Source organism: Heliangelus exortis, chromosome 15 (assembly GCF_036169615.1).
Source record: "Heliangelus exortis chromosome 15, bHelExo1.hap1, whole genome shotgun sequence".
In the NCBI taxonomy this organism is placed as follows: domain Eukaryota; kingdom Metazoa; phylum Chordata; class Aves; order Apodiformes; family Trochilidae; genus Heliangelus; species Heliangelus exortis.
In genome coordinates, this window is record NC_092436.1 from 8206709 (window position 1) to 8229818 (window position 23110).

Genomic DNA, 23110 nt, shown 5'->3' on the forward strand with positions numbered 1-23110 from the left:
GAAGCCAAAAATGAATGACTCTCATCCCCGGATGAGTTTCTGAGCCGTTCGAGACACAGGCTGTCGCTTTGTAAACAACTCCCCCCACCTCAGGAAGAAGAGGCACGATGCTCCCACTAGCAGGCAGGTCAGCCCCGCACGACTCCCTGGAAATATCATCCCCAGACCCCTCAGCTCGACCCAGCACACAGGGCCCAGCTGATGCTCTGCGAGCAGCGGGACATGCGGGTTCACAGCATGCCCGGGGGAGAGAAATTGTTTACAGGATTTATCCATTTATAGAGCTGTCTCTTCACGAGGAGGGACACGGGGACCGCAGAGGCCAAGCACTCTGCGTCTACAACGCCACTGAGCCCAACCAAGTCCCGCACAAAGGACCTCTCCCTCCTCCAGAGAGGGACCCTATGGGGGGACAACCCTCTCCCTAGCACCCACCCGGGGGCCTCCCGTCCCCTTCCCTCTGCCCCCGGGCACAGAGGGCTCTGCAGGGAGAGGAGGGCTGGGGCTGAGGAGGACAGGGGCAGGGCTACTCAAAAAGCATCACCCTGGGGAGGAAGCTGGAGGGGTCCCAGGCGGGATGAGGGGTGACCTGGGGAGGAGGGTATCAGCCGTGGGGGAGTAAATCAAGGGGAGATGTCAGGATGCAGCCGGTCCTGGCAGGAGGAAACAGAAGGGACAGGAGCTGGCGTTGGGGCGATACCGCAGGGAATGGGGCCAGGGCTGAACTCTGGGGGGCTCGGTTTGGGAGTGCCCGCCCCAGGGAGCAGCCCTGGGAGAGGAGGACCAGCAGGGTATCCGGAGGGAAGGGGAACAGCCCCGGGGAGCCAGGACCAGATCCTCCCTAGAGCAAGGGACGGGGGTACAGCCCTTGTAAGAAATAATACTGGGGTACCCCCGGGGAACAGATCACCCGGCGCGGGGCCCGTTGGGCATGACAGGCGGTCAGCCCTGGAGACGCCCCAGGGGAAGGGGCCGGACAACGGCTCCGGAATCCTGCCGGGGGACGAGACAACCCCAGGGGAGAAGGGGGAAGTGGACGCCCAGCCCCTGTAGCCCCGCGGCGGACGGGCCTCGGGGCAGCGGGCCCCGCGGGGCACAGGTACTCACCGGGCCCGGGCCTCCCGCGGGCCGGCGCCCCACCCCCGCCGGGCCGCCGCTTTGCGCGGCCCCAGGCGGCGGCACCGCTGCCTCCCGGGCGGGCCGGGCCGCCCCGCCGCGCCGGCCCCGGTCGGTGGGTCTCTCACCCGCACTTAAGTTGGCGGCGCAGGCCTCATTGCCCTCACCCAAGATGGCGGCGACGCCGGTTTCGCGGTGCGTCACGTGACCGGCGGGGCGGTGAAGCGGGCGGTGCCATGTCGCGGGCGGCCCTGGCGGTCTTGCGGGCCCCGGCGCCTCGCCCCGGGGGTGCGGCGGCAAGTACCGGCAGCCTCGACATTTTCTCAGGCCGGTGCCGGACGCCGGTTCCCCCGGGAGGAGGCGAGCGCCGCGTGTGTGTGTGTGTCTGTGAGCGTTTCCAACCCCCTGCCTTGAGAAGCCTCGGTGCTTCAAAAACTACCCCTACGCTTAACACTGACACCGCAGCAACCGCCGTGTCGCTGAAATGTGCACGGAGATCACGCCCCGTGGGGCCGCCGGCCCCTCCGCCCTGCCCACAACCGACATGGCCGCCGCCGCCTCCCCTCGCGGCCAGCGGAGGGCGCGCGGCGCTCTCGCGGGAGGCGGCCCCGCCGTTGCTAGGAGCGGCGGCGGGAATGGGGGGGGCGTGCGGGCGGCTCTCGCGAGAGCGGCGGGAGGGGCGGGGCTGGCGGCGGCGATGGCGGACGGGGCGGGTAGCAACGGGGACGCCGCGGGGCTGCCGGTGGGCAAGGAGGCAGGTGAGGAGCGGGCGGGTAAGGGCGGGGGGGCGGCCGGGATCCCTGAGGGACGGGGCGGCCTGTGAGGGCCGCTGATCTCCCGGTTTTGACCTCTCCGCTTCCACCCCCGCCCCCCCTCAGTGGACCGTCTGATCCGGGAGAACGGGCACATCTTCACCGAGGCCCAGTGCAAGGTGTGCAGCGCGCTGCTCATCTCCGAGTCCCAGAGGCTGGCCCACTACCAGGTAGGGAGCGGGGGGCTGCCGCAGGGCGCTGAGCAGAGGGCGGGAGGCTTCTGGAGGGAGGGCAGGGGGGGGGGCGGAGGGGTTCGGGCGCTGAACGGGGGTCGGAGGGCTCTCGGGACGACTGAGCTACAGGTGGGGGATTTTGGGGTGCTGAGCATCCAGGCGGAGGTGTTCTCTTCTTTCTCCAGAGCAAGAAGCACGCCAATAAGGTGAGGAGGTACTTGTCCATCCACGGTGCAGAGGAGCTCTCCCACGGGAAGAAGATGAAGCTGGATGCCAAGCAGGTGGGGGGGAAGCGTGGGGCCCTTCAGAGCAACACACAGCCCAGCAGGACCTGCAGGGCTACAGGCAGTTGTACATGGAGTGCCTTTATGAATAAATACAGAAAACACTCTCAGAAAGGTCACTGTGGGAACTGAGGAACTTGTCACCAGGCCTTGTCTGGGCTGCTGCCTTTCCCATTAAACAGCCTCCACGAGTGTGTCTTCCCCATTTAAACGACTACATGTTGCCTTGTATTGATAGCCTTGATTGAAAGGACAGGGAAAAGCTAATAGAAGGCACAAGTTATGAGGAATATCATTGATTAATCTTCACTCTCATAGAGAGCATCTTGAAGTTGACTATCTACTGGAGTTCTCTTTCAAGGGTGATTTTTTTTTTAAAACTTATTTAAGCTTCCTGGGCTGGTAGCTGGACCCTGTTCGTCAGTAAAGGCAACACATTCCACTCAGCCATCTGTCTGCCCCGTGACTTATTTGGGAAACAGATTCTACTTTTATGATTGCTTCAGTTTTAATCCCTAACTCCCCAACATTTGTGGGGGGGGGGGGGGGGGGTTAGAGGATAAAGGCACTGGGTGCCTTCACACATAGTCTCAGGCTTAGAAATGACTGCTGCCACCTGCTCCACTGGCATCGTGTTGCAGATGAGCCAGCTGATAACATTGGTTGGCTTGCTCAATTCACACCTTGCAGAATAAAAGGTTGCTGCCTGTTCCTTTTCTGCCAGCTATACACTTAACCTTGTCCTTAACCCATACAGCCAGGTGTGCCCCTTAACCTTTCACTGACAGATTAAAACAATCTGCTGCAAGAACACTCCAGTGGGGCAGAGGATGATGCTGCATCGTGAAGGTCATACCCAGTCACGCCTCTTCAAGTAACACCTGAATGTCTCCAATTACCTTGTTTTGTTAGGCCCTGAAAGTCTAAAAAGTTGTGTTTCTTCTCATAACAAGAAGGTTGGATGCAGTGACTTGCAGAGGTCCCTCCCAACCTGAGCCACTCTGTGATTCTGTCTGCACAGGACAGCAAGCAGGAAGGCAGCAGCGGGGAAGACAGGAACAAGTGTTGTCCCATCTGCAACATGACCTTCTCCTCTCCAGCCGTGGCAACCTCTCACTACTTGGGCAAGACACATGCCAAGAACATGAAGCAGCAGTCCCCCAAGGTGGAAGGTATGACTCTGCAGCGCCTTCGTGTGGTACCACGGGGCTGTTCAAGCCAAACAAGTAGCCTAGAGGTATCGTTGGAGCCCAAGTGTAAGCTCTTGTGAGGATATGCCTACTCTTTACTGTGAAACAGGGTAAGCCAGCAGTGCATCTCCAGAGATATGGCTGCTCTCAGCAGCCTCCTTGGTGGGCTGGCACTGGCTAAAAGTTGCATGGTTTTTAGTTTTGCTTTCTTAGGAAGGAATGCAGCAGCATTGTTCCCATCCCTATGTGTAGGGACTAAGGAAGAGCTGCTCTTCATGAGCATGATGTAAAGCTGTCACAAGATATGATGCTCACTAAAAACGGGGAGGAACTGAAGTGACTGATGAAACTCCACTCCACCAAATTCATCAGGGCTCCTCAGTTACAAAGATGCAGACTCTGAGGTTCAGGGACTGGTGAGCTGCAGATATCTGGGGACTGAGAGTGTAGCTGCAAAGCATCGGTGTGTGCTTGTCCTGGCCTTGTGCTTTTCCTGTGGCACCTGCTCTTTACTGCTCTCATGATGGGATACAGGTCTTGAGTCTGACCTGTGTGTTCCATCCCTTTGCCAGCAGGCAGAAAGGCCCAGTGTCTGGAGAGGGAAACCCTCCATCCAGGGCAGGTAGGAGCCGACGAGGCTGGGGTGCTGTAGCTGGTCAGGACAGAGGGGAAAATGCAGCCTTGTAGTGCATCTGAGGATGGCAGCTGGTGCTAGGCGTCTTTCAGGCAGAAACTGTCCCTCCCTGGGTGGCTTCACAGCTTTGCTAGGTTGTGTCTGCACAGCAAAGCCACTTCTAGGTCAGGGTAGCCCGTGAGCTGTTAATGTTCTTTAAAGCCCTTGCTTTTGGGTGTGATAAGAGTCTGTAGAAAGAGGTGAGCAGTTTGGTGCATACCTTCCATTTTGGCTTGAAAGGAGCTCTCTGGCCCTTAGAAGATTCCTCTCTCTGGTGTTCAGTTACCTCATAATGAGACAGTGCAGGTTTCACATCAGACAGGACAGCTGCCTCTCTGTGGATTCACCCCATCAGACATAGTCTCGTTTGTGCTATTGCTTAGGCAGGTTCAGGATCAAGTTCTGTAGCTGCATGGTGTGTCCAGAAACCAACTTGCCTTGCTGCACAGGGTGCATGGGGGATGACAATGGCAGGTGGAAGCTTGAATACCTCCATGTTTATGTTAACTCCACTAAGAATAAATACACTAATCTGTTGGGGTTTTTGAACACTGAAAGTTTTTCGGGCCTACTCTGACTTGTCTTAGCACATGCCTTTCACTTCTGCTGTGTTAAAGGAAGAGGTAGGAGCAATGTGAATTAATCTGGATGCCTTGCATTCACTGTCAAGGCTTGGGATTCATGTGGTGTTTTTTTTTTTAATGTGGGTTTTGGGCAAATAAAACGAGTGGGATTTTTTTTTACCTTTGAGTTCTATCATTGACCTGGAGTTGGGATTCACCCTACAGAAGCAGTGCCCCCTCAGAAACATCCTGCTACCCTCCCTGCCTCTACCGTGTCTTCTAACGAAGAGAACAAGGACATTACTGACCCAGACAAGTTCTGTAGCCTCTGCCATGCCACTTTCAACAACCCCCTTATGGCAAAACAGCACTATGTAGGCAAGAAGCACAGAAAGCAGGAGACCAAACACAAGCTGATGGCACACTATGGCCGGACCCCTGATGCACCAGCGTCGTCCTTCATGGGTGAGTTCTCAGCAGGCAGTCTAATAAATACCTGAAGAGCAGGGTGGGGGAGTGATGGGATGTGTCTGACAGTCCTTTGGGTGAGAGAGTCCATGCAGAGGGAGCAGGGGGGAATTGCTTGTGATGGGGATCTTGATTATACACAGTAAGATTGATTTGGTTGATTTTGTAACCCGGCTGTAAGAGAGGTTTTAGATTGTAGCTACTTGTGGCAAGCTTTGGGTTGTGTTTTGCAACGTTGTCTAATTGGAGACGTGTCCTTTTTACTCCTTTATACTCCAGGGATTTTGGTTAGTGCTGTTTCTAGCTAGATGGATTGCATCCAAAATGGAAAGATAGAAGTGGTATTTGATGCTTCAAAAACATCTTCAGAGGGGAGTAGCCAGAGGTGGAAGAAAGAGGTTTAACTGCACCTGCTGCTTCAAAGCACATGAAAGCCAAAGAGATTGCTCCCTGACTGCCTTTCTGCCTCTGTGTGGGCACTTCCATCTGATGAACTAATGCAGCTCTCTCTGGAACAAGACGGATTGGGGGGGGGTTGGGGAAGAGCTTTTAAGGAGGAACTTTAGGCAGACAGCTAAAATGCACTTGGTTTATGATCTGCTGCTTATGAGCACTTCTATGTGATGAAAGCCCTTGGAGTCCAGTGAAAGCATTAGGAGCTCACAGTAAACTCCCTTGTTCCTCCCAACAGCCTTCTGTTGGACCAGAAAGTCCAGTACCTGCTGGATGCTTGAGGTAAATAATAAGCAGACAAAGCATCTTAAAATCTTCAAGGGTTTAGTTCTCTGTTGTAAAAGCCCACGCAAACAGAAGATTAATTATTGTACTTCTTTGCAGGCCACCTTTAGATACTGGTAGCACTTATGCAAAATGAGGCTCAATTATCCAAGTAATATTCTCTCCCACGTTGCGTAGTCATGTGGGAGATGGAGAAGGTGCTTGATATGTAGTGTTACCCATCTGCTCTTTACCTAATTAGTGGGGCCTGATGAATGGTTCCACTGTCATGTTACTCAGGAACTGACAACAGCAGGAGCTCTGCAGGCTGGGCTCGTGGGCCGTGGCCTTGCCTGAAGTGATGGCAGAACCTGGGTACCAGTGGACACGTCATGGCCCTTCAGCTGTCCAGGTGAAGCTGCAGAGCCTGGGCTGTAACTGAGGGCTACTCACACTGATGGACTGCAGCCAGAGATGGTTTTCTCTGTTCTCTTTGCCTATGTCTGTGTGCTAACAGCCATGCCTGTCCCTAAATGACTCTCTGCTGGGATGTGTCTGGCAGCAGGTGAAGATGTGTTCTTTGCAGCACAACACTGGTGTTTGTCTGCTTAAAGTTCCTCTAGGAGCCACTGGTTTGGGGTGCAGGAGAGAGCACTTTAGACAACTTTGTGCACACAGCTGTTTGCCAGACTTGCAATAGGGACATCTTGGCCTCAGTCATGCAAGGAGGCCTCTGGTCTTTCCCACCTGGGTCCAGCTTTGTTGGAAGTGTTGAATGTGTCACTTAAAGTCTGAAATTTCTCTGAGGTGCAGTAGCCAGGTGGGGAGATGTCTGCTGCAACCTGTGCTGTGCTTCTCAGTCAGTGATCACAGTGCTCTGCACCCCTGGGGTGAGTCTTTCACCTTAAGGGAAATGTTTTCTCTGTGAGAGTCCCCGGCAGAGCCCTTCTCCAGTGAGCCAAAATTCAGGAGCAAGTTATGTCTTGAGGGATGACTGCCAGGGTTTTCCCCTGTTATGAGATTCCCGTGCTAAACTGTGCTTCCATGCTTGGCTGTTTGGTATCTGTGACCTCCCGAACTTTCATTCCAGCTGGAGTTGTCACGTTACACAAAATCATTCATCTGTCCAGTGCAACTATTGTTGGAAACTTTTTTTTTTTTTTTCAGTTAACTGATATGCTAGCTGTAAACAAACTGCTTGAGGATAGAGCTTAATATTCTCAGCACCTCAGCAAGGCTTAGCAGAATGCTGCATTGTGGAACTTGACATTGTGTGTAATCTCTTTTGACTTCTTTTTTTTCTTTTTTCTTTTTTTTTTTAATTGAAACACTTTGAGCATTCAGATGCAGTCTCTCCCTCACTTTCTGTTATGAGATATACAAATCAGAAGTAGTGGGAATTTGGGAGAGAAACGGAGTTGAAAGGCAGTAAGCATCAGGTTCAGTGTCCTGATGCTAAGGCTTTATTTGTGTCTGATACTGTGAACTCTTTATAGGAAATGTGTCTGTTTGTTAGATAAACAAACCGTTTGTTTCCATGTTCTGACCGGAAAAGCTTTCCTGGCTTAGGGATTTCCTCACAGTGAGTGGCCTATACATGGTGGGGTAGTGAGATTCTGCTACCTCCCCCACCTGGCCAGGCTATTGACTTGCTATTTGTCTTTGTTTAGTGGTTAACACATCAAATGATTGATTATCTCACTTGTTTCTACCTCAGGCACCAAGTTGTTGGCTAGCTGTCTGTGCTAACATTGATGTCTGTTTCAGCTGGGAAGGGGTACCCCTGCAGCACATGTAACATAGTACTGAACTCCATAGAGCAGTACCAAGCTCACATCAGTGGCTTCAAACACAAGAATCAGTAAGTAACGTTCTTGTCTAAGTGTGTTTCCAGCCTCAATGTTCAATCAAATGCAGTTTTGAATGCATATTTCCAGCTGACTTGCAAAGCAGAACAGGTTTTGTGCAAGCTTGCAGTTGTCCTGAAGCCATTTCGCTTCGGCAGCTCCCTCTGCAGACAGCTCTGGGGTTCTGCTGAATTTTAAGTTCTCTGCAGTTTGCTTTTGGTTCATGGTGGTTCAGCTCAGTATGGACCTTTGCATCAAGCCTTACACCCACTAAACACCATTTCTCAAACAATTGAGATTCTAATTTGAGACTGGATGAGTGGAGATCTGCTTGCCATTGTAATCTGTCTTGGGGTTGCCTGTCTTAAAATCTGGCATGTAGTAAGCATGCTTCAGCTGGTGAGTTAAATAATGGCATCCCTGCATATATCATTAATCTGAAAAATTTAGTCTGCCAGGTGATTTAATACCAAAAATACTTGTTCCTGGACACTGTCAATGTTCAGATCTCTAAATTCAAAGCCTTCACTAAAGGAAGCTCAGTTATGAGAGCTGCTTACAAGGAAGAAGTATTAGGAAAAACCTACTTAAAGTAAGGACAAACTCCTAGCCAAATTTCCCAGAGAGGAAAGGAGGAAAACTGAAATCTCTTGTTGCCTGTTTGTGGAATGATAGCCCAGGAAGCTTTTGACACTTGACCAGCACAGCCAGATTAATGACTAGGAAGTATCCTGTTCTGGAAGAGTAACACTGAGGATGTTCCCAACACATACACATAAATGTTCCCGTTAAGGACATGGGTGTTGTCCAAGCTTTTGCAGCCACACAGCTCCCTTTCAGAAAGCTGCTTCTGGATGCAGCCCTTCAGTCCTCTTTGAGGCCAGCTTCTGCAGACTAAGGAGAGCCAGGATACTGGCTTTGTAATGGAAGCTCTTTAACAGTCCTTGAGCTCTGCAGTAGGTAATTCTGCCATGCTCAAAGTGTCTGTTTACACACACCCATGGAGGGCAAGGATGCACTTGGAAGCTCTTCTGGCAAGTTGATTTGGCTGCAGTAGGCTGTTGCTCCAGTGACAGCCATGCCTGCTGATCAGTGATTGCAGCTGGCAGATTCCTGAGCACTTCTGACATTGTCTTCCTTTTTTCCTTTTCTTCCTCTTGCTCCCTTCAACGTCCAGCATGCCAGGAGCAGTGCCGGTTATCGGACCATTCCAGCCACAGCAGTACGTCCGGGAAGAGTCAACTGCCCCAGGAGGCTACAGTTATTTCAGCCAAGACTTCTAGAGCAAGTTGCAGCACTGTTCTTGGAGTTGTCGGTGGCCCAAGAACGCACATCCTTTGCCAGCCCACAATGGTTTCATTATCCCTCTGGATAGGCAAAGCTCTACCCTCCTGTATGCACCCATTGAGCAGAACGGGGACTGAATCTGTCAGAAAAAGGATCCAGCTGGAAGAGTCTTGATAGACATCAAATACTTCACTCCCATAGAGTAGTTTTCATTGTGTAATTGCTTCCTGTGAAGGTGGGTGCAGTGTGAGAGTATCTGGTGTGAGGAGAGTATCTGGTGTGAGGAGGGTTTGGTAACAAGCTGGTAGTGGCCACCTCCTCCCTTACTAGAGCAAGGAATGGATTCCTGCACCTGGAGGGGCAGCATCCTGTGCTCAGAGATGGCTTTTGCTGGAGAAGAACTCCTAGAGTGTAGCAAGCAGTGCTTGTGCAGCATGGATGGGACATGGTGCAGTTAGCCTAGCTTTCTACAAGCATAAGATAGGAAATAACTAGTGTGGAATCTCTTTCCATGCCTCCTCCATTCAGGTGTGTGTGCAGAATTTCACAAGCCACCGCTTCATCTCAGAGCATTTCATAGTACTGCAGCCACTGGTTCTGGAGCTGGGTTGTTTGGGTCTGTCTAACAAGTAGTTCCAACTTCTGGTGTGCAAATTGCTGCTGGTAGGAGTGGAGGGCTGTGAGAGGCTTAGAGCTCCTGGCTGTCCTCAGCCCTCTGCTCTGATGATTTCCCTGTGGAAGGAAGTAACTGTTTAGCCTGGTTTCCTATGGAAACAGGTGTACATGATCATTCACCATGTGTGTCTTTACCCCCTGTCACTTAAACCAGTCTCATCCAAAGTTGGCAGCAGTGGAGATCTCCAAGATCTGAATGCAATCAACAGAGGAAGGTAGAGCAGAGTGAGTTAATCTCTAATTCTGTCAGGTTCTAAGTTCAGTGTTTTCCTTACTGTCACCAAAATGCTCTGGGGAAGGAGGGTTTTAAGAGAGAAGAGAGAATAAATCTAGATGCAGCAGAGAACTGTAGTATAACTTGGTCAAATTTTTAGCTGACTGCAAAGCTACTAATGGTTTGGAAACCTGCCTTCATTAGTCCTTCATTAGACAGTTCTTGCCCAACCCCTTTCTTCAAAGTTCTTACACATTTGTACCATCCTGGAAAAGGCATGTTCTGTGTTTCAAGCCCAGAAATTAAGACTGATGGTCTCTTCATGGTGCTAATGTACTAGATCTGTTTGAAAATGCCCTGGAAGGAAGGGCAGGCATCTGAGACTATGGTACATTTTGGAGGAGTTCTGTAGATGTTTTGCCTTAAGCTAAGGCAATGCCTGTTCTCTGCTATCCCACCACAAGAGCCATGTGCATTGGGCTGGCCTCACGTTCAGCACCAGTGCTCCGAGTTGAGCACCCCACTGCTTTGTCCCAGCATCAGTGCCTCTGTGGAGCTGAGGCATTGCTAGTCCATGGCAAACATCCTGCTGTTTTTCTCCCACAGGGAAGAAGGGTGTGGATGTAGCCCATCCGAGGACATCCCTGCCTGATGGGGCTCCATGGGGCTGGCAGGGGCGTGGGTGATAGTTGTAGGCACACCGTATGCCAGGGTGGGCTGAGCCAAGCTGCTGCCTCCAGTTGCATGGCCCCAGCAGCTGCCCTTGGCTCCCAGTGTTGTGTGCCAGGGGAGCAGCTGACGCCTTCGTGGCACTTAGAAAATCTGGTCGGCATACTGGTCAGGTTAAATGAGGAGAGAGAGAGCTGTTTGCTAATCTCAGAGCTTGGAGTGAGCACCTTCCTTTTCCCACTCCAGGCCGTGCATGAGCTTTGTTTTTCTTACCCCTGCACAGAATCTGCCATCTTCCCTTAGGACAGGCTCCTGCTGGTCTGGGTTTGCCTTCCTAATGTTTTCCAGTCTTGCTCCACTGCTGAGGTCTGACCTTAGTCTCCAGCTACAGAGGGAGTCCTTTTAAACCTTGTGAGCTGATCAATGAGCAGAAAATTGCGATGAACTGAAGGAAGCATTGTGCGCCTGGTAGCCCTGGATGGCCTCCAACTTCGATCTCTGCTGCTTAGCTCTTGTCCTGCTGTACCAGGGCAGGTGCCCGCTAGATGTGCAATGCATCGACACCAAGAGGGATCCATTTACAGCACTGCCCAGTCTGGTGTGTCACTCTGTCTGTGTACTGACAGTTTTGCCTTCCCCTGTACACAGTGTTTATGTATCTGCTGTTTCCCTAAGGTGAAGCTCTCCAAATAGAGTGTTTATTACTACTTTTGGGTGCTGTCTCTCTGCTAGAGCCCTTCCTGGGATTTCTCCATACTTCAAAGAACAGAATGTAGACACCTTTGAAATACTTGGGAGGGATGGGAGGCTTATGTGCCCATCTGTCCTTCTTGAGTCCCATCCCATAGCACCCTGAGGTCTAGACAAAGTGGGTAAGTGCCTTGCTTTGTGCTCCTCTGGCAAGTCACCATGGCTTTGAGCATGCCACAGTCACCTGGGGGAAGATGGGACAGTCTGGGCCAGGAGACTTGTGGCACTTCCACAAGTTATGCCAAAACCATCCACTGCTGCAGGACACTGGCCTGTTCCCTGACACTACTGTGACAGCACAGGAGTGGCAGCACAGTGGGCATGTTCTGCTGCTGTCTGCTCAAGGGCAGCTGGCTTGCTGAGGTGGGCTTGGGTGCCCAGGACAGGCTGTCCTCCTGTGCTGGCCCCATCCCCGTGCTCCAATTACAGATCAGTTGGGTACCGAAATTGCTGGTGTCCTAGCTCTGCTGGTTGCCCATCCTGATGGTGCGTTGCTCTATACGGGGCCCCAGCACCCGTGGGCACCCCTGGGCGCTATGGGAGGGTAGCTGGAGCCTGGCTGTTGGGCCAGAGCCACCCACATGTCAGTGGAAGCCGAGGAGGGAGCGTAGCCCTTGTCCCCAGGCTGCACCCTGCCCGGCTGCAGCAGGGCTGCCCCTTCCCGCTCCTCCCTGCCGGGGCCTCTGCGGGCAGCACCTCTCCGGCCGGCGCTCCGGCTGCCTCTGCCGAGCCCCAACCCCTTCCGGGCTGGCAGGCGCGGCGCAGGGCACGGAGCCACCACCAGCCACGTCCCCCACGGAAGCGCCGGCGTCCCCAGCCCTTGCCGCAGCCAGCTCCGTGGAGCCTGTGGGTCTGCGGAACCAGCTGCTCCTCCGGCAGTGTGTGGGGATGGGCCCCGGGTTCCCCCCTCAGCTGGAGGGAGCGCAGCCCTGGCCGCAGCCCCAACCGCTGCCATCCCCCGCGGCCCCACTGGCTCCAGCGAGTAAATCGGGTGCAGATGTGGAGGCAGGGCCGGGCGCCTGCTTGCGATTAGGGGCTGGGAGCACCGGGGTGGCCCCGTTCCATTCTTGCACCCCCCTTGCTGTGGCCGCACCACTCTCGGGAAGAGCTCCCGATGTCCCGCGGGGGACAGAGCTGCCCGGCGAAGCTCCTGCTGGATTGGTCCACGGATGGGCATCACACAGCCCAGCACATGGTGTGTGTCACGTCCCTAAGGGGAGCAGTGCCCATCTTGGCCCCGTGCACCCTGTGTCCTGTGCAGGCTGCAGCTCCGGTGGCACCCAGCATGGCTGGGGCAGGCAGGGCTGCGGCAGCCGACCTGAAGTCCAGGGTCCCCGTGTCCCTGTCCTGCAGCCCCCCACACCGGGCCTCACCTTCTCAGCTCTCCAGAGGGAGCAGCAGGTTCATGTTTGCCAAGTTCTGCCTGGTTAAACCTTAACCGGGCCGGGTTGCTCCACCGGTCCCGCCCTCAGAGATAAGGATGGGCAGGCGAGACCGGGCCCTGGCAGAAAGCACACCCCAGGCCCAGCTGCAGGCGCCAGACCCTACGGAGCATCTGGCCCAGCCTGAGGCAGGCTGTCTGCCCCTCTGGCTCAGCCCCTGCCTGCCTCGGCATGTCCCTCCTGATGTGAGGGCAGCAGTTTGTGGCCGGGGCTGGAAGCAGTCATGTGTCAAGGTCAGTGGGGTTGCATGGAGCTGGGTTCCCGTGTGCTGCGGCAGCCCAGGACCCCTGTGCTTTAAGGCTGACCCAGTGCCTCGGTGCAGGGAGGTTCACAGTGCGGCGTGAGCTTGTGCAGCCTCAGACCCTGTATGCATATGGGGTACGGGGAGCTGGAGAGCCTGTGCCCCAAACAACAGTCATTGTGGGGAGGCCAAGAGAAACTTCCAGGAGGAAAGAGCCCCCCAGGCTCCGCCCCCCCCCCGGAGCCACCGTGCTGCGCGCACTCATGCTGGCCGCAGGTGCCACCGCAGCGGGAGCGGCGGCAAGCGCTGGGGCCAGGCACAAGGGGCGGCTGTGTTCCCGCAGCCCCGGCTGCCTTCCAAGAGCAATATTGTTGGCACCAGGCAGGCTCCCTGCGCCGGCAGCACATACACGAGCCTTTCATGAGGGGAGCGGGGATGATTTACTGCCTGGGGGAAGGGGTTGGGGTGGGAGGATGGAGCCCCGGAGTGCCGGCCCCAGTGCCCAGCCCCTCATGCATGCTCTCTGCCGCAGGGCCCCGCACACGAGTGCAACTGAGGGTCTGCCGGGGCATCACCTCTTCTTAGTCAGGCATGGAGCAGAGCAGATCTCCCCAGCCGCCTCTCCACCATGCCAACCCCCTCGCTGCCCTGTCTGCAGGGCCCAAGGGAAGCCCCCCTGCCTCGGGTGCCCAACTGCATCAGAGCTCCCACTCTCTGCAGCTCGGTGGCCAGGAGGCCGGCGTCCCTGATGATGCTGCAGCTAATGGGAGCAGCCCAGGGCCAGGGGGGGAACAAGGGCAGCAAAGGAGGGTACTGGGGCAGGAGTCCACCCGCAGCTCAGGGTGCTGGTGCTGGCACAGTGCCCCCTTGTTGAGCTGCTGGCACGGCAGAGGCTCTGTTGGTGCTGCTGGCAGCGGGTAGCAAGCGGTGGGGCTACACTGCTGTGAAGGGCTTTTTGTTTGCCATCAGTTGCTGTTGTAAATCACACCAAGAAGCCAGACCCCGGACCCATCACTGCCCCACGGTGGGGAGGAGACTGGCTCCTCGCTACCCACAGCACAGCCCCACCATGCCCCAGACAGCAGCCATCATCACCCCGGCCTGGCAGAGATGCTTGGTGTGACACGGGATGAGGTGCCAGCACTTGTCCCCTTGCCCTGCTCCCACCCAGTACTGTACTTAGCAGCAGAGGACCTGGTATGGAGGAGGTGTCTCTGTGCCCATCCCAGCCTATGGCTCCCACAGGCTCCCCTGAGTCTCAGTTCAAGCCCAGCATTCCCAGCACTGGGAACTATTCCTTCTCTCTGGTTTTAATTTGGTTTCGGTTCGAATCAAGCTGAACCCAACATTTTTCTGTGCTTCCGGCACGCTGTGAGCTCTGCAGGGGCGGCTGCTGCTCCGTGAAATTGATGTTCTTGTCTGCTTCACGCGCTGGCAGGAATGAACAGCTGCTGGGAGCTGCCAGCCCTGGGGACTGCTCCATGTGCCCCTGTGTCCCATGGGGGAACCAGCACCCGAGGACAGCAGACCAGCATCCCAGGTGGGGAGCAGCATGGATGGGTGGTGCTATGGAAAACTGTAGTACCAACCAGCCGTGAAACCTGGTCATGCTGCAAGTTGCTAGTTTCACATGCTGGAGTAGCATGGACAAAGCCATGCCCTGGCGCTGGCAGCGTGGTCCTACAAGGTAGGGGGTGACAGTTACATCCACACTCTGCTCACACAACCTCAGGATTTATGCCGAGCAAGGGCAAGGCTGCTGGGCTCACGACAGGTCTTTCTGGAAAACAGAAAGGTAGCAAAGCAGACAGTGGTGCAAGCAAGGGAGGTCAGCTCTGGGACCAGATACTGACCACAGGTTTGGGGATTCCTTCTGTCCCCTCTTATTGGCAGTGGGATGCTCAGGGGAAGGTGTACCTGGGGACTGTGCTGGCTCAGAGGTTCTGATGCCAGGCTTCCTCCCCATGCTCAGGGGTCCTGTGTTGGCAGGCAAGTGGGCAGCAAGGCCTAGGCACAGTGGTGTCTGCCTGCCCCAGTGCTGGCAGCAGCTTGGGGAAAGCGAAGGGTAAGTGTTTATGGGTCGGATTAGGGCCACTGCAACCCTGGCTTGTGGCCTCGTGGTGTTTTACGACGCTCCGTTATGGGCTCCTAATGAGGGTCACAGCCGCTTTATGGCTCCGGGAGCGATAACCCTGCAGCTAATCACAGCGCAAATAGAGAGAGGGCTGCCAGGCACCCATCAACAGGCAGCACCCGGCCCGGAACAGGGCCACACTCTGGGGTGGGCACTGCTGCCCCGGAGCCCCAAGCATCTCCGGGCCCGGGGTCGTCCCCGCTCCCGGCAATCGAGTTGTCACGAGGGGGAGAGGGGCAGAGCCCGATGTGCTGCTCCGGGTGTGGGAGTCCAACTTCTGGGGTCGGCCCAGGGGCCAGTGGAAGGGGCAGCCCCGGAGGCTCCGCAGCTCCGCGCCTTCCACACCCGCGGGGCGATGCTGCGGTGCCAGGGGGTGCCCAGGGGCCGCCACTCGCTGCTTGCGGGGGCCGCAGCCGCCCACTCACCCCCCCGGCTTGGCGGCGGGTCGGTTTGCAAAGGAGCCGGCGGCGGGCGGAGCGGGTCCGGCTGCAGCAGCCGCGCTCGGGGCCGGTCCCCCCCGCCCCCCAGCGCTCCGGGCGGGGCGGGCGGCGCCGCTGTAACCCGAGCGCGCCCCTACAAAGTGCCCGCGCCCGCCGCCGCGGCTGCAGAGCGGGGCTGGAGGGAGCCGGAGTCAAACCCAGTCCCATCCCGCAGCCGTTCCCATCCCTGCCCGCCATGGGGCCGCGGTGCGGGGAGCGGCGGCGCTGATCCTGTCGGCTCCCGGACTTTGCCCGGGCCCTCTCCGCGCTGCGCGGGCGGCTCCGCCGAAGGACCCCGTCACCGCCGGTAACGCTGCCGACCGCGACCTCCGCCTTCGGAGCGACCCCCGACCCTCGGGACAATTCTCCGCCCCGAAGCGTCCTTCCCGGGTCATCCCTCCCTGCCCCGGGACCCCCCTCCCGGGTCACACCCCTTCTCCGTGGGACCCCTTCTCTGGAATTCCCTTCACCGCGGGTCCCCCTGCAGCTTCCCACCCTCCCCGCCATGCACGATTAACCTCTCCCAGCGCCCTAGAGAGGCTGCGGCTTTCTACCCCCTCGGGCTACCCCCGTCAGCCGTCGAGGGTGGGGGCTGCAAGGGATTTCACCCTGCCCAGGGTCCCCCGTGCTCTGCCTCCCCTTCTCGTGTCCTGGCGACACTGCACCACGGTCCCACGGAAACCCGGGCCCCAGGGACCAGCCACCCCCGCCCTGCCTGTCCAGGGCAGCGCGTGGGAGGGAGCTGCCTGCCCGGCTCCGCTCACCCCGGCCCTGCCTGTCCCGCAGGGTGGGAGCCGCCGCACCGGAAGGGCCTGGAAGATGCGGCCCCTCTTGCAGGTCCTGTTGGGGCTGCTGCTTGCGGCATCTGTCCAGGGCAGGGCGATGGAGCCAGGTACGGCTGCGGCAAGGCAAAAGGGGTTTGGGGGCAGTGGGATGAGGGTCGTGCTTTCACCCTCAGTGGGTCCCTAGGCTCGCGGTGCTGGGTGGCTGCCCTGGGCATGCAGTTTTGATTTCGGGGCTGGGCTGGTGGGAGCTGGGAGCACCTGGCTGGCTGGGGCACTACCAGTGAGGGGGACCAGCACTTTGCTCGTTGGGCAGGAGGTGTGAAGGTTGGAGTGAGCACGGTGGCACTGTCCCTGCACTGCGGGGGCTCAGTTCACTTGGTGCATGGAAAAGTGGGATGGCCTAAACACTGTGGGCTGTGGCAGCTGCATGTGGCTCGATGGTGACTGCAAGTGCCTTAGAGGTGCAAGTAGTCCATGATTCTCAATGGTGGGTGCAGGAGAAGCACATGTCCCAGGGGAGCGAAGGCCCAGCTACCTTACAACCCCCTGTGGTGGCCATAGAGAGTGCTGGGGGACACAGGTGTCCCCAGGCCCCCCATGCACAGCTGGTCAGGCTGTGATGGGTATTGCTGAGCTGGCAGTTGGGTTGTTTCTGCCCTCCATGTGCACTCCTGCTCAGCTGTGCATCGCAGGGGCTAGCCAGAGCTGTGGGTCCCGGACATGCTTGGGCCATGTGGAAGTCTGGTGGCAGGTGATCAATAGGGTTTGGTGCCTTTGCTGGTGCAGCAGGACAGGCTTGGGCACCCTGCACTGCTGGGGCTGGCCCTGCAGAAGGATGGTGGCATGTATGGCCTTGGACTGGGACACACCACTGGGGAAACCATGACCCTGGCCCATGGGGCAGAGTCCAATCTTCGCCTGCCTGCAGGGCAGCAGAGCCAGGCCCTGGGCCACACCATGTGCTATCCATGCTGGGGTGGGTGTATGGTGGGATCCTGTGTTGGGGAGGGGTGAGCACAGAGCTTTGGGCTTACAGCATCTCTCCAGAGCTTTTTGAGAGCCCACTGCTGGAGTCAAAAGAGGAACATCTCCTGCTGGACCCAGGGAATGTGTTGAAGCTGTACTGTGATGCCAACCAGAGTGGTGCCGGTGTGATTTCATAGAATCATAGAATTGGCTGGGTTGGAAGGAACCTCAGAGATCATAAAGTCCAACCCTTGATCCACTACCATTTGGTACAAGGAGCCCCAGGCACTTGTGCCAGGGGGTCGTATCCATCTCCAGCAGAGCCTGCTGGAGATCTCAGAGGTTTCCTACAAGGACTCAGGGTTCTATGTGTGCCAGGCACAGGAGACTGGGGAGATCCTGTGCAACTTCACTATTTCTATTGTGGGTAGGGGTCCCAGTAGTACCCAGCTCCCCTGGGGCAGCAAGGCAGCCATTTCCAGGCAGGCAGGGATGTCCCTCTCGACCCCAGCCCTACAGGCAGGGATGTGTCTCAACCCATCTTTCCTTGCAGACTCACTGGCGTCGGGTGATGATGATGAAGATAGTGATGGGGATGGTCCTCACGGAGACCAAAACGAGGATCCCATCAGTGTGCACAGAGGTCAGTGCCAGCCCGGCCAGGAGGGGGCAGCTGTGGTAGGAGCAGGAACACGAGGTCCTGCCCACCCTCAGAGGAGGCCACACGGGGCAGCATCTCATATGGGGCACTGCAGCCCCCTGCTCACAGTGTGAGTGCTGAGAGCAGCTCCATCGGCCTCCATGCTGCCCCTTGACCCCCTCCCACTGTACGTCCCCTGTGTCTCCCCAGCTCCCTACTGGACTCACCCACACCGGATGGACAAGAAGCTGTATGCAGTCCCTGCAGGCAACACAGTGAAGTTTCGCTGCCCGGCCTCAGGCAGCCCCAGCCCCAGCATCCGCTGGTTCAAAAATGGCCGAGAGTTCCGGGGGGAGCACCGCATTGGGGGCATCCGGGTAAGGCCCGCGGCCCCCTGACACAGCCTTCCCTCCCAGGGTCTGGCCTTGACATCACACCTTGCCTCTCCCCTCTGCAGCTCCGGCACCAGCACTGGAGCCTGGTGATGGAGAGTGTGGTGCCCTCCGACCGTGGCAACTACACCTGCCTGGTGGAGAACAGGCTTGGCAGCATCCGCTACAGCTACCTCCTGGATGTGCTGGGTGAGGGCTCCTTGGTGTTGGCCCTGAATCACTGCTCCTCCAGCACCTGGTCGCGGGGTCCAAGTCACAAGCAAAGGGGGCAGAGGAACCTCTGCTTTTGTCCTTCACACTGGTGCAGCCCACGTGTCCCTTGAACTCGTGTGACATGGGGATGGAGACCAGGCTTGGGTTGCCCTTGTCTGCTGTAGGGCTGGGGAAGGGCTCTCCACAGTTTCACAGCAGGCAGAGGGAGAAAGGAGCCCCTGCTCTGGCTCACTGTGTTGGTGACACTGTTCTGCTCTCCTTTGCACAGAGAGGTCCCCACACAGACCCATCTTGCAGGCTGGGCTACCCGCCAACACTACTGCTCTGGTGGGCAGTGATGTGGAGTTCTTCTGCAAAGTCTACAGTGATGCCCAGCCCCACATCCAGTGGCTGAAGCACATCGAGGTGAATGGCAGCAGCTATGGTCCTGACGGCGTCCCCTACGTGCAAGTGCTCAAGGTAACAAGGGCTGGAAGTGCCCAGGTCTCAGATGCTCACCTCAGAAAGAAACATAGAACCCTTCAAAGAGGAGGAGGGATGCTGACCATCCATCTATCTCTCTCCCTGACAGACTGCAGACATCAACAGCTCTGAGGTGGAGGTGCTGTACCTGCGTAATGTCTCCATGGAGGATGCTGGCGAGTACACCTGTCTGGCAGGGAACTCCATTGGCCTCTCCTACCAGTCTGCCTGGCTGACTGTGCTGCCAGGTATGGCTGGGGGTCCTGGGGTGGGAGCTGGGACCCCTCTCACACATGGACCATGACTCAGGCTGACTCATTCACTCCCTCCAGAAGAGGAACTGGTGCGGGAAGCTGAAGCCCCTGAGGCCAAGTACATGGACATCATCATCTACACCTCGGGCTCACTGGCCGTGGCCATGGCTGCCATCATTGTGGTGCTGTGCCGGATGCAGACTCAGTCTAGCAAGCAGCCCCTGGAGCCCATGGCCGTCCACAAACTCTCCAAGTTCCCTCTTATCCGGCAGGTGGGTGTTGTGCTGGAGCTCTGGGGGTGCAGGGGGACCTTGGTGACCCATGTGGCTCTGCAAGTGCCATCTCTGCCTTACCCTCCTGCCCTCCATACTGCCCCCTGTGGCTCCCTCATCCCGTTGCTGAGTGAGGGTCTCTCTGCAGCACCCTTGGGTCTCGTTTGGCCCTGGAGCACAGGGCAGGATGGCTGACGTCCCTTGGGCTCTCTCTGCAGTTTTCCCTGGACTCCAGCTCCTCCGGGAAGTCCAGCACATCCCTGATGCGTGTGACTCGTCTCTCCTCCAGCTGTGCCCCAATGCTGTCTGGGGTCATGGAGCTGGACCTGCCCCTCGATGCCAAGTGGGAGTTCCCCCGAGACAAGTACGGAGTGGGGCAGTACAGGGCAGGTTGTGGGGTTGCTCTCCCCAGCCACCTTGGGAACAGCAGCATGTGGGTGACAGATGGGAAGGTCTCTGGCCATCTCCAGACACCTCAGCACTGCCATACCCTATGATGCTGTGACTCAGCTTAGATCAGAGTGGAGCAGTTGTGCTGCCTCTGTTCCTTGGGCCCAGCAGTGCAGTGGTGAGGAGTGGGGCCACCCCTGCTGTCCCTCACAGTTCTTCCCATCTCTGCCAGGCTGGTGCTGGGCAAGCCCCTGGGAGAAGGCTGCTTTGGCCAGGTAGTGCGGGCAGAGGCTTATGGCATTGACAGGGACCGGCCAGACAGAGCCGTCACTGTGGCTGTGAAAATGCTGAAAGGTAAAGGTTTCCTTGCCAGTGTCCCAGGCACAGAAGTGGCATCAAAGCCAGACTGGCATGGTGACATTACCCCCCTTCCCCAGATAATGCCACAGACAAGGACCTAGCTGACCTCATATCCGAGATGGAGATGATGAAGCTCATGGACAAGCACAAGAACATCATCAACCTTCTGGGAGTCTGCACACAGGATGGTGAGAGAGGCTGTGCAGGGCTTGGGCAGGGCATGGCCATGGAATGGGAGCAGGGAATAGGGCTGTTGGGGACAATGGTGGGCATGACAGGGGCATGAGAGGACAAGGGATGAGCGGAGTGGATGCCCTTCCCAGGGCCGCTGTACGTGATTGTGGAGTTTGCTGCAAAGGGGAACCTGCGTGAGTACCTTCGTGCCCGCCGCCCCCCAACACCCGACTACACTTTTGATGTCACGGCTATGCCTGAGGAGCAGCTCTCTTTCAAGGACCTTGTCTCCTGCGTCTACCAGGTGGCCCGTGGCATGGAGTACCTGGAGTCCAAACGGGTAGGGCTGGCATGGCCTGTGAGGGCTGCCTGTGCTCAGCACAGCCTGGTGGGGTATGGTGGTGACGAAGGAGTTGTGTGCCCACTGTCTCCGTGGAGAAGGAGCCCAACCCCTTCCCCTGGGCTATCCAAAATCTCCTTGCTATATCCAGGAAAGCTCGGGGCAGTGCCTCCCAAAAAAAGTGGGGCTTAACGCCTGTCCCATCTCTTGGGTGTCCTCCACCACTGTGCCTGTCACTGCAGCCACTCTAGTGGGGAGATGGTGGCTCTGGGTGTGGGGTGGGGACACAGGGAGCTGAAGCCACCATCTCACACCTTCTACGGGCGATGCTCTCTCCTGGCAGTGCATCCACCGTGATCTGGCTGCCCGCAATGTGCTGGTCACGGCAGAGAGTGTGATGAAAATCGCAGACTTTGGCTTGGCCAGAGATGTCCATGACATTGACTACTACAAGAAAACCAGCAACGTGAGTAGGGGACCTGGAAGAGGGGTGGGAGTGTGGGAGGGTGGATTGGGACCCCTGGCTGGGGCTGAGCAGAAGATTTTGTCCTGCAGGGCCGCTTGCCAGTGAAGTGGATGGCACCAGAAGCCCTCTTTGACCGGGTCTACACCCACCAGAGTGATGTGTGAGTGTGGGAGCTGCTGAGGGATGAGTGTGGTGTTGGGTGTGGGTTGAGGGTGCCCCTGGTGTGGGAGAAGGTGGTATCAAGGGCTTTATGCACATACTAGAGGATCCACATGAGTAGGACAGGGTACTCCATGGGGACAATATTAGAGAGCCACATCTTCCCCGGGGGTGATGCCACCCTTTTCCATCCCTGCTCCCATGATACTGCAGGGTGTGGTGGGGTGATCTGGGGCCCCTCCTGCCCAGGGGGATCCCTAGGACATGGCTGACCTCCCTTTGCTGTGCATGATCCCAGGTGGTCCTTTGGGATCCTGATGTGGGAGATCTTCACGCTGGGGGGTTCCCCCTACCCTGGCATCCCCGTTGAGGAGCTCTTCAAGCTGCTGAAGGAGGGGCACCGCATGGACCGGCCATCCAACTGCACCCATGAGCTGTGAGTACTGCACAGGCGGGGTAGGTGGGGGCACGGCAAGATCCCCCTAATATCCCCCTGACATCCCCTCCTACACCCCCCATCTCCCCCCAGGTACATGCTGATGCGGGAATGTTGGCATGCTGTGCCCTCACAGCGTCCCACCTTCAAGCAGCTTGTGGAGGGGCTGGACAAGATCCTGGCAGCTGTTTCAGAAGAGGTGAGCAGTGGGGTTCCAACAAGCAGGGCAGTGGGACAAGTGACACAGGCACTGATGGCACTGGCGCTGACAGCACCATCTCTCCCTGCAGTACCTGGACCTCTCCATGCCCTTTGAGCAGTACTCACCCTCTTGTGAAGACACTGCCAGCTCCTGCTCCTCTGATGACTCTGTCTTTACCCATGACCCACTGCCGATGGCTTCCCACCTCTTCTCCTACCCCAGCGTGAGGACTTAGTGGTGGGCAGGGAAGGGTGATGCCAAAGCTGCCTCCGCTCTCATCGGGAACAGGTCCGGGTTCCTGCAGGTCCCCTGCTTTGCCTCTTGTGAGTGGTGGGTGGGCAGGGCCCCAAGATGCAGTGCTGGGGAAGAGTGCCCCTCTCTCTGGGCTCCATTTCAGCACTGAGCCTCTAGTCATGGCTGAGACCTGCCTGGCACTGCAGGGCAGCAGGAGCCAGAGCCTCTCTAGGACAAGCACTGCCTGGGATGCCTGTGGCATCACCCAGGAAGCCAGGCTTTGGCCAGTGCTTCAGTGCAAGTTTCTGGGCAAGAGCCCCACTGCCTGCCAATTGGCTCCAATTGCCTCTGTACATAGCCATAGAGATGAGTATTTATGTACGTGAAATATCGAACTGATAAATTATTTTTTTTGAGTAGACCCTGACACAGTTTCTGGGCTGCGCCTTGGAGGCAAAGGGCCTGGCCAAGATGGGAAGGTGGGTCAAGGGTTGCTTTTTTGCTGCCTCCTCAGGCCTTTGGGGGCCTGCGAGTGCTCGCAGGGGACACGGAGGCAGTGCCACAGGTGCAGGAAGTGATGTCCCCACTCCCGCGCCTCCGGGCCCACTCCTGCACAAAGTGCCCTCGCATC

At 57.1% G+C, this 23110-nt stretch overlaps 3 protein-coding genes across 19 annotated transcripts in view; 2 read left to right on the plus strand and 1 right to left on the minus strand.

Moving 5' to 3' along the window:
• Window positions 1-1410, minus strand: part of UIMC1 (ubiquitin interaction motif containing 1) — a 38723-nt gene extending 37313 nt beyond the window's left edge. For 7 of the 12 annotated variants that reach the window (XR_011728878.1, XM_071758914.1, XM_071758919.1 and 4 more), the window contains exon 1: window positions 1108-1277. The gene's annotated coding sequence lies outside the window, so the exon portion shown is untranslated. Of the gene's footprint in view, window positions 1-1107 lie in introns of all 12 variants that reach the window. The other 5 variants (XM_071758916.1, XM_071758920.1, XM_071758912.1 and 2 more) reach the window with 2 other exon arrangements.
• Window positions 1411-11395, plus strand: ZNF346 (zinc finger protein 346). 5 transcript variants are annotated; one of them, XR_011728880.1, is made up of 8 exons: window positions 1411-1874; window positions 1995-2098; window positions 2287-2382; window positions 3407-3557; window positions 5037-5276; window positions 5971-6014; window positions 7764-7857; window positions 9021-11395. XR_011728880.1 is itself a non-coding variant. In XM_071758926.1 (7 exons), the coding sequence occupies exons 1-7, from the start codon at window positions 1601-1603 to the stop codon at window positions 9124-9126; spliced, it is 1065 nt and encodes a 354-aa protein (XP_071615027.1). In that variant the 5' UTR covers window positions 1423-1600; the 3' UTR covers window positions 9127-11395. The 5 variants fall into 5 exon arrangements, 3 of the variants coding, with proteins under 3 accessions (XP_071615028.1, XP_071615029.1, XP_071615027.1); XR_011728879.1 differs by having other exon boundaries at window positions 1601-1874; window positions 7714-7857; XM_071758926.1 differs by lacking the exon at window positions 5971-6014 and having other exon boundaries at window positions 1423-1874.
• A 4418-nt stretch (window positions 11396-15813) lies between these two features.
• On the plus strand, window positions 15814-22898 carry FGFR4 (fibroblast growth factor receptor 4). 2 transcript variants are annotated; one of them, XM_071758923.1, is made up of 17 exons: window positions 15814-16041; window positions 16521-16626; window positions 18039-18128; window positions 18336-18502; window positions 18583-18706; window positions 18999-19189; window positions 19302-19440; window positions 19525-19718; window positions 19937-20082; window positions 20341-20462; window positions 20546-20656; window positions 20792-20982; window positions 21326-21448; window positions 21538-21608; window positions 21906-22043; window positions 22137-22242; window positions 22334-22898. In XM_071758923.1, exons 2-17 carry the CDS (start codon window positions 16554-16556, stop codon window positions 22478-22480), a joined length of 2133 nt encoding a protein of 710 aa, XP_071615024.1. In that variant the 5' UTR covers window positions 15814-16041; window positions 16521-16553; the 3' UTR covers window positions 22481-22898. The 2 variants fall into 2 exon arrangements, with proteins under 2 accessions (XP_071615024.1, XP_071615025.1); XM_071758924.1 differs by lacking the exon at window positions 16521-16626 and having other exon boundaries at window positions 15831-16041.
• The last annotated feature ends 212 nt before the right edge of the window (window positions 22899-23110 follow it).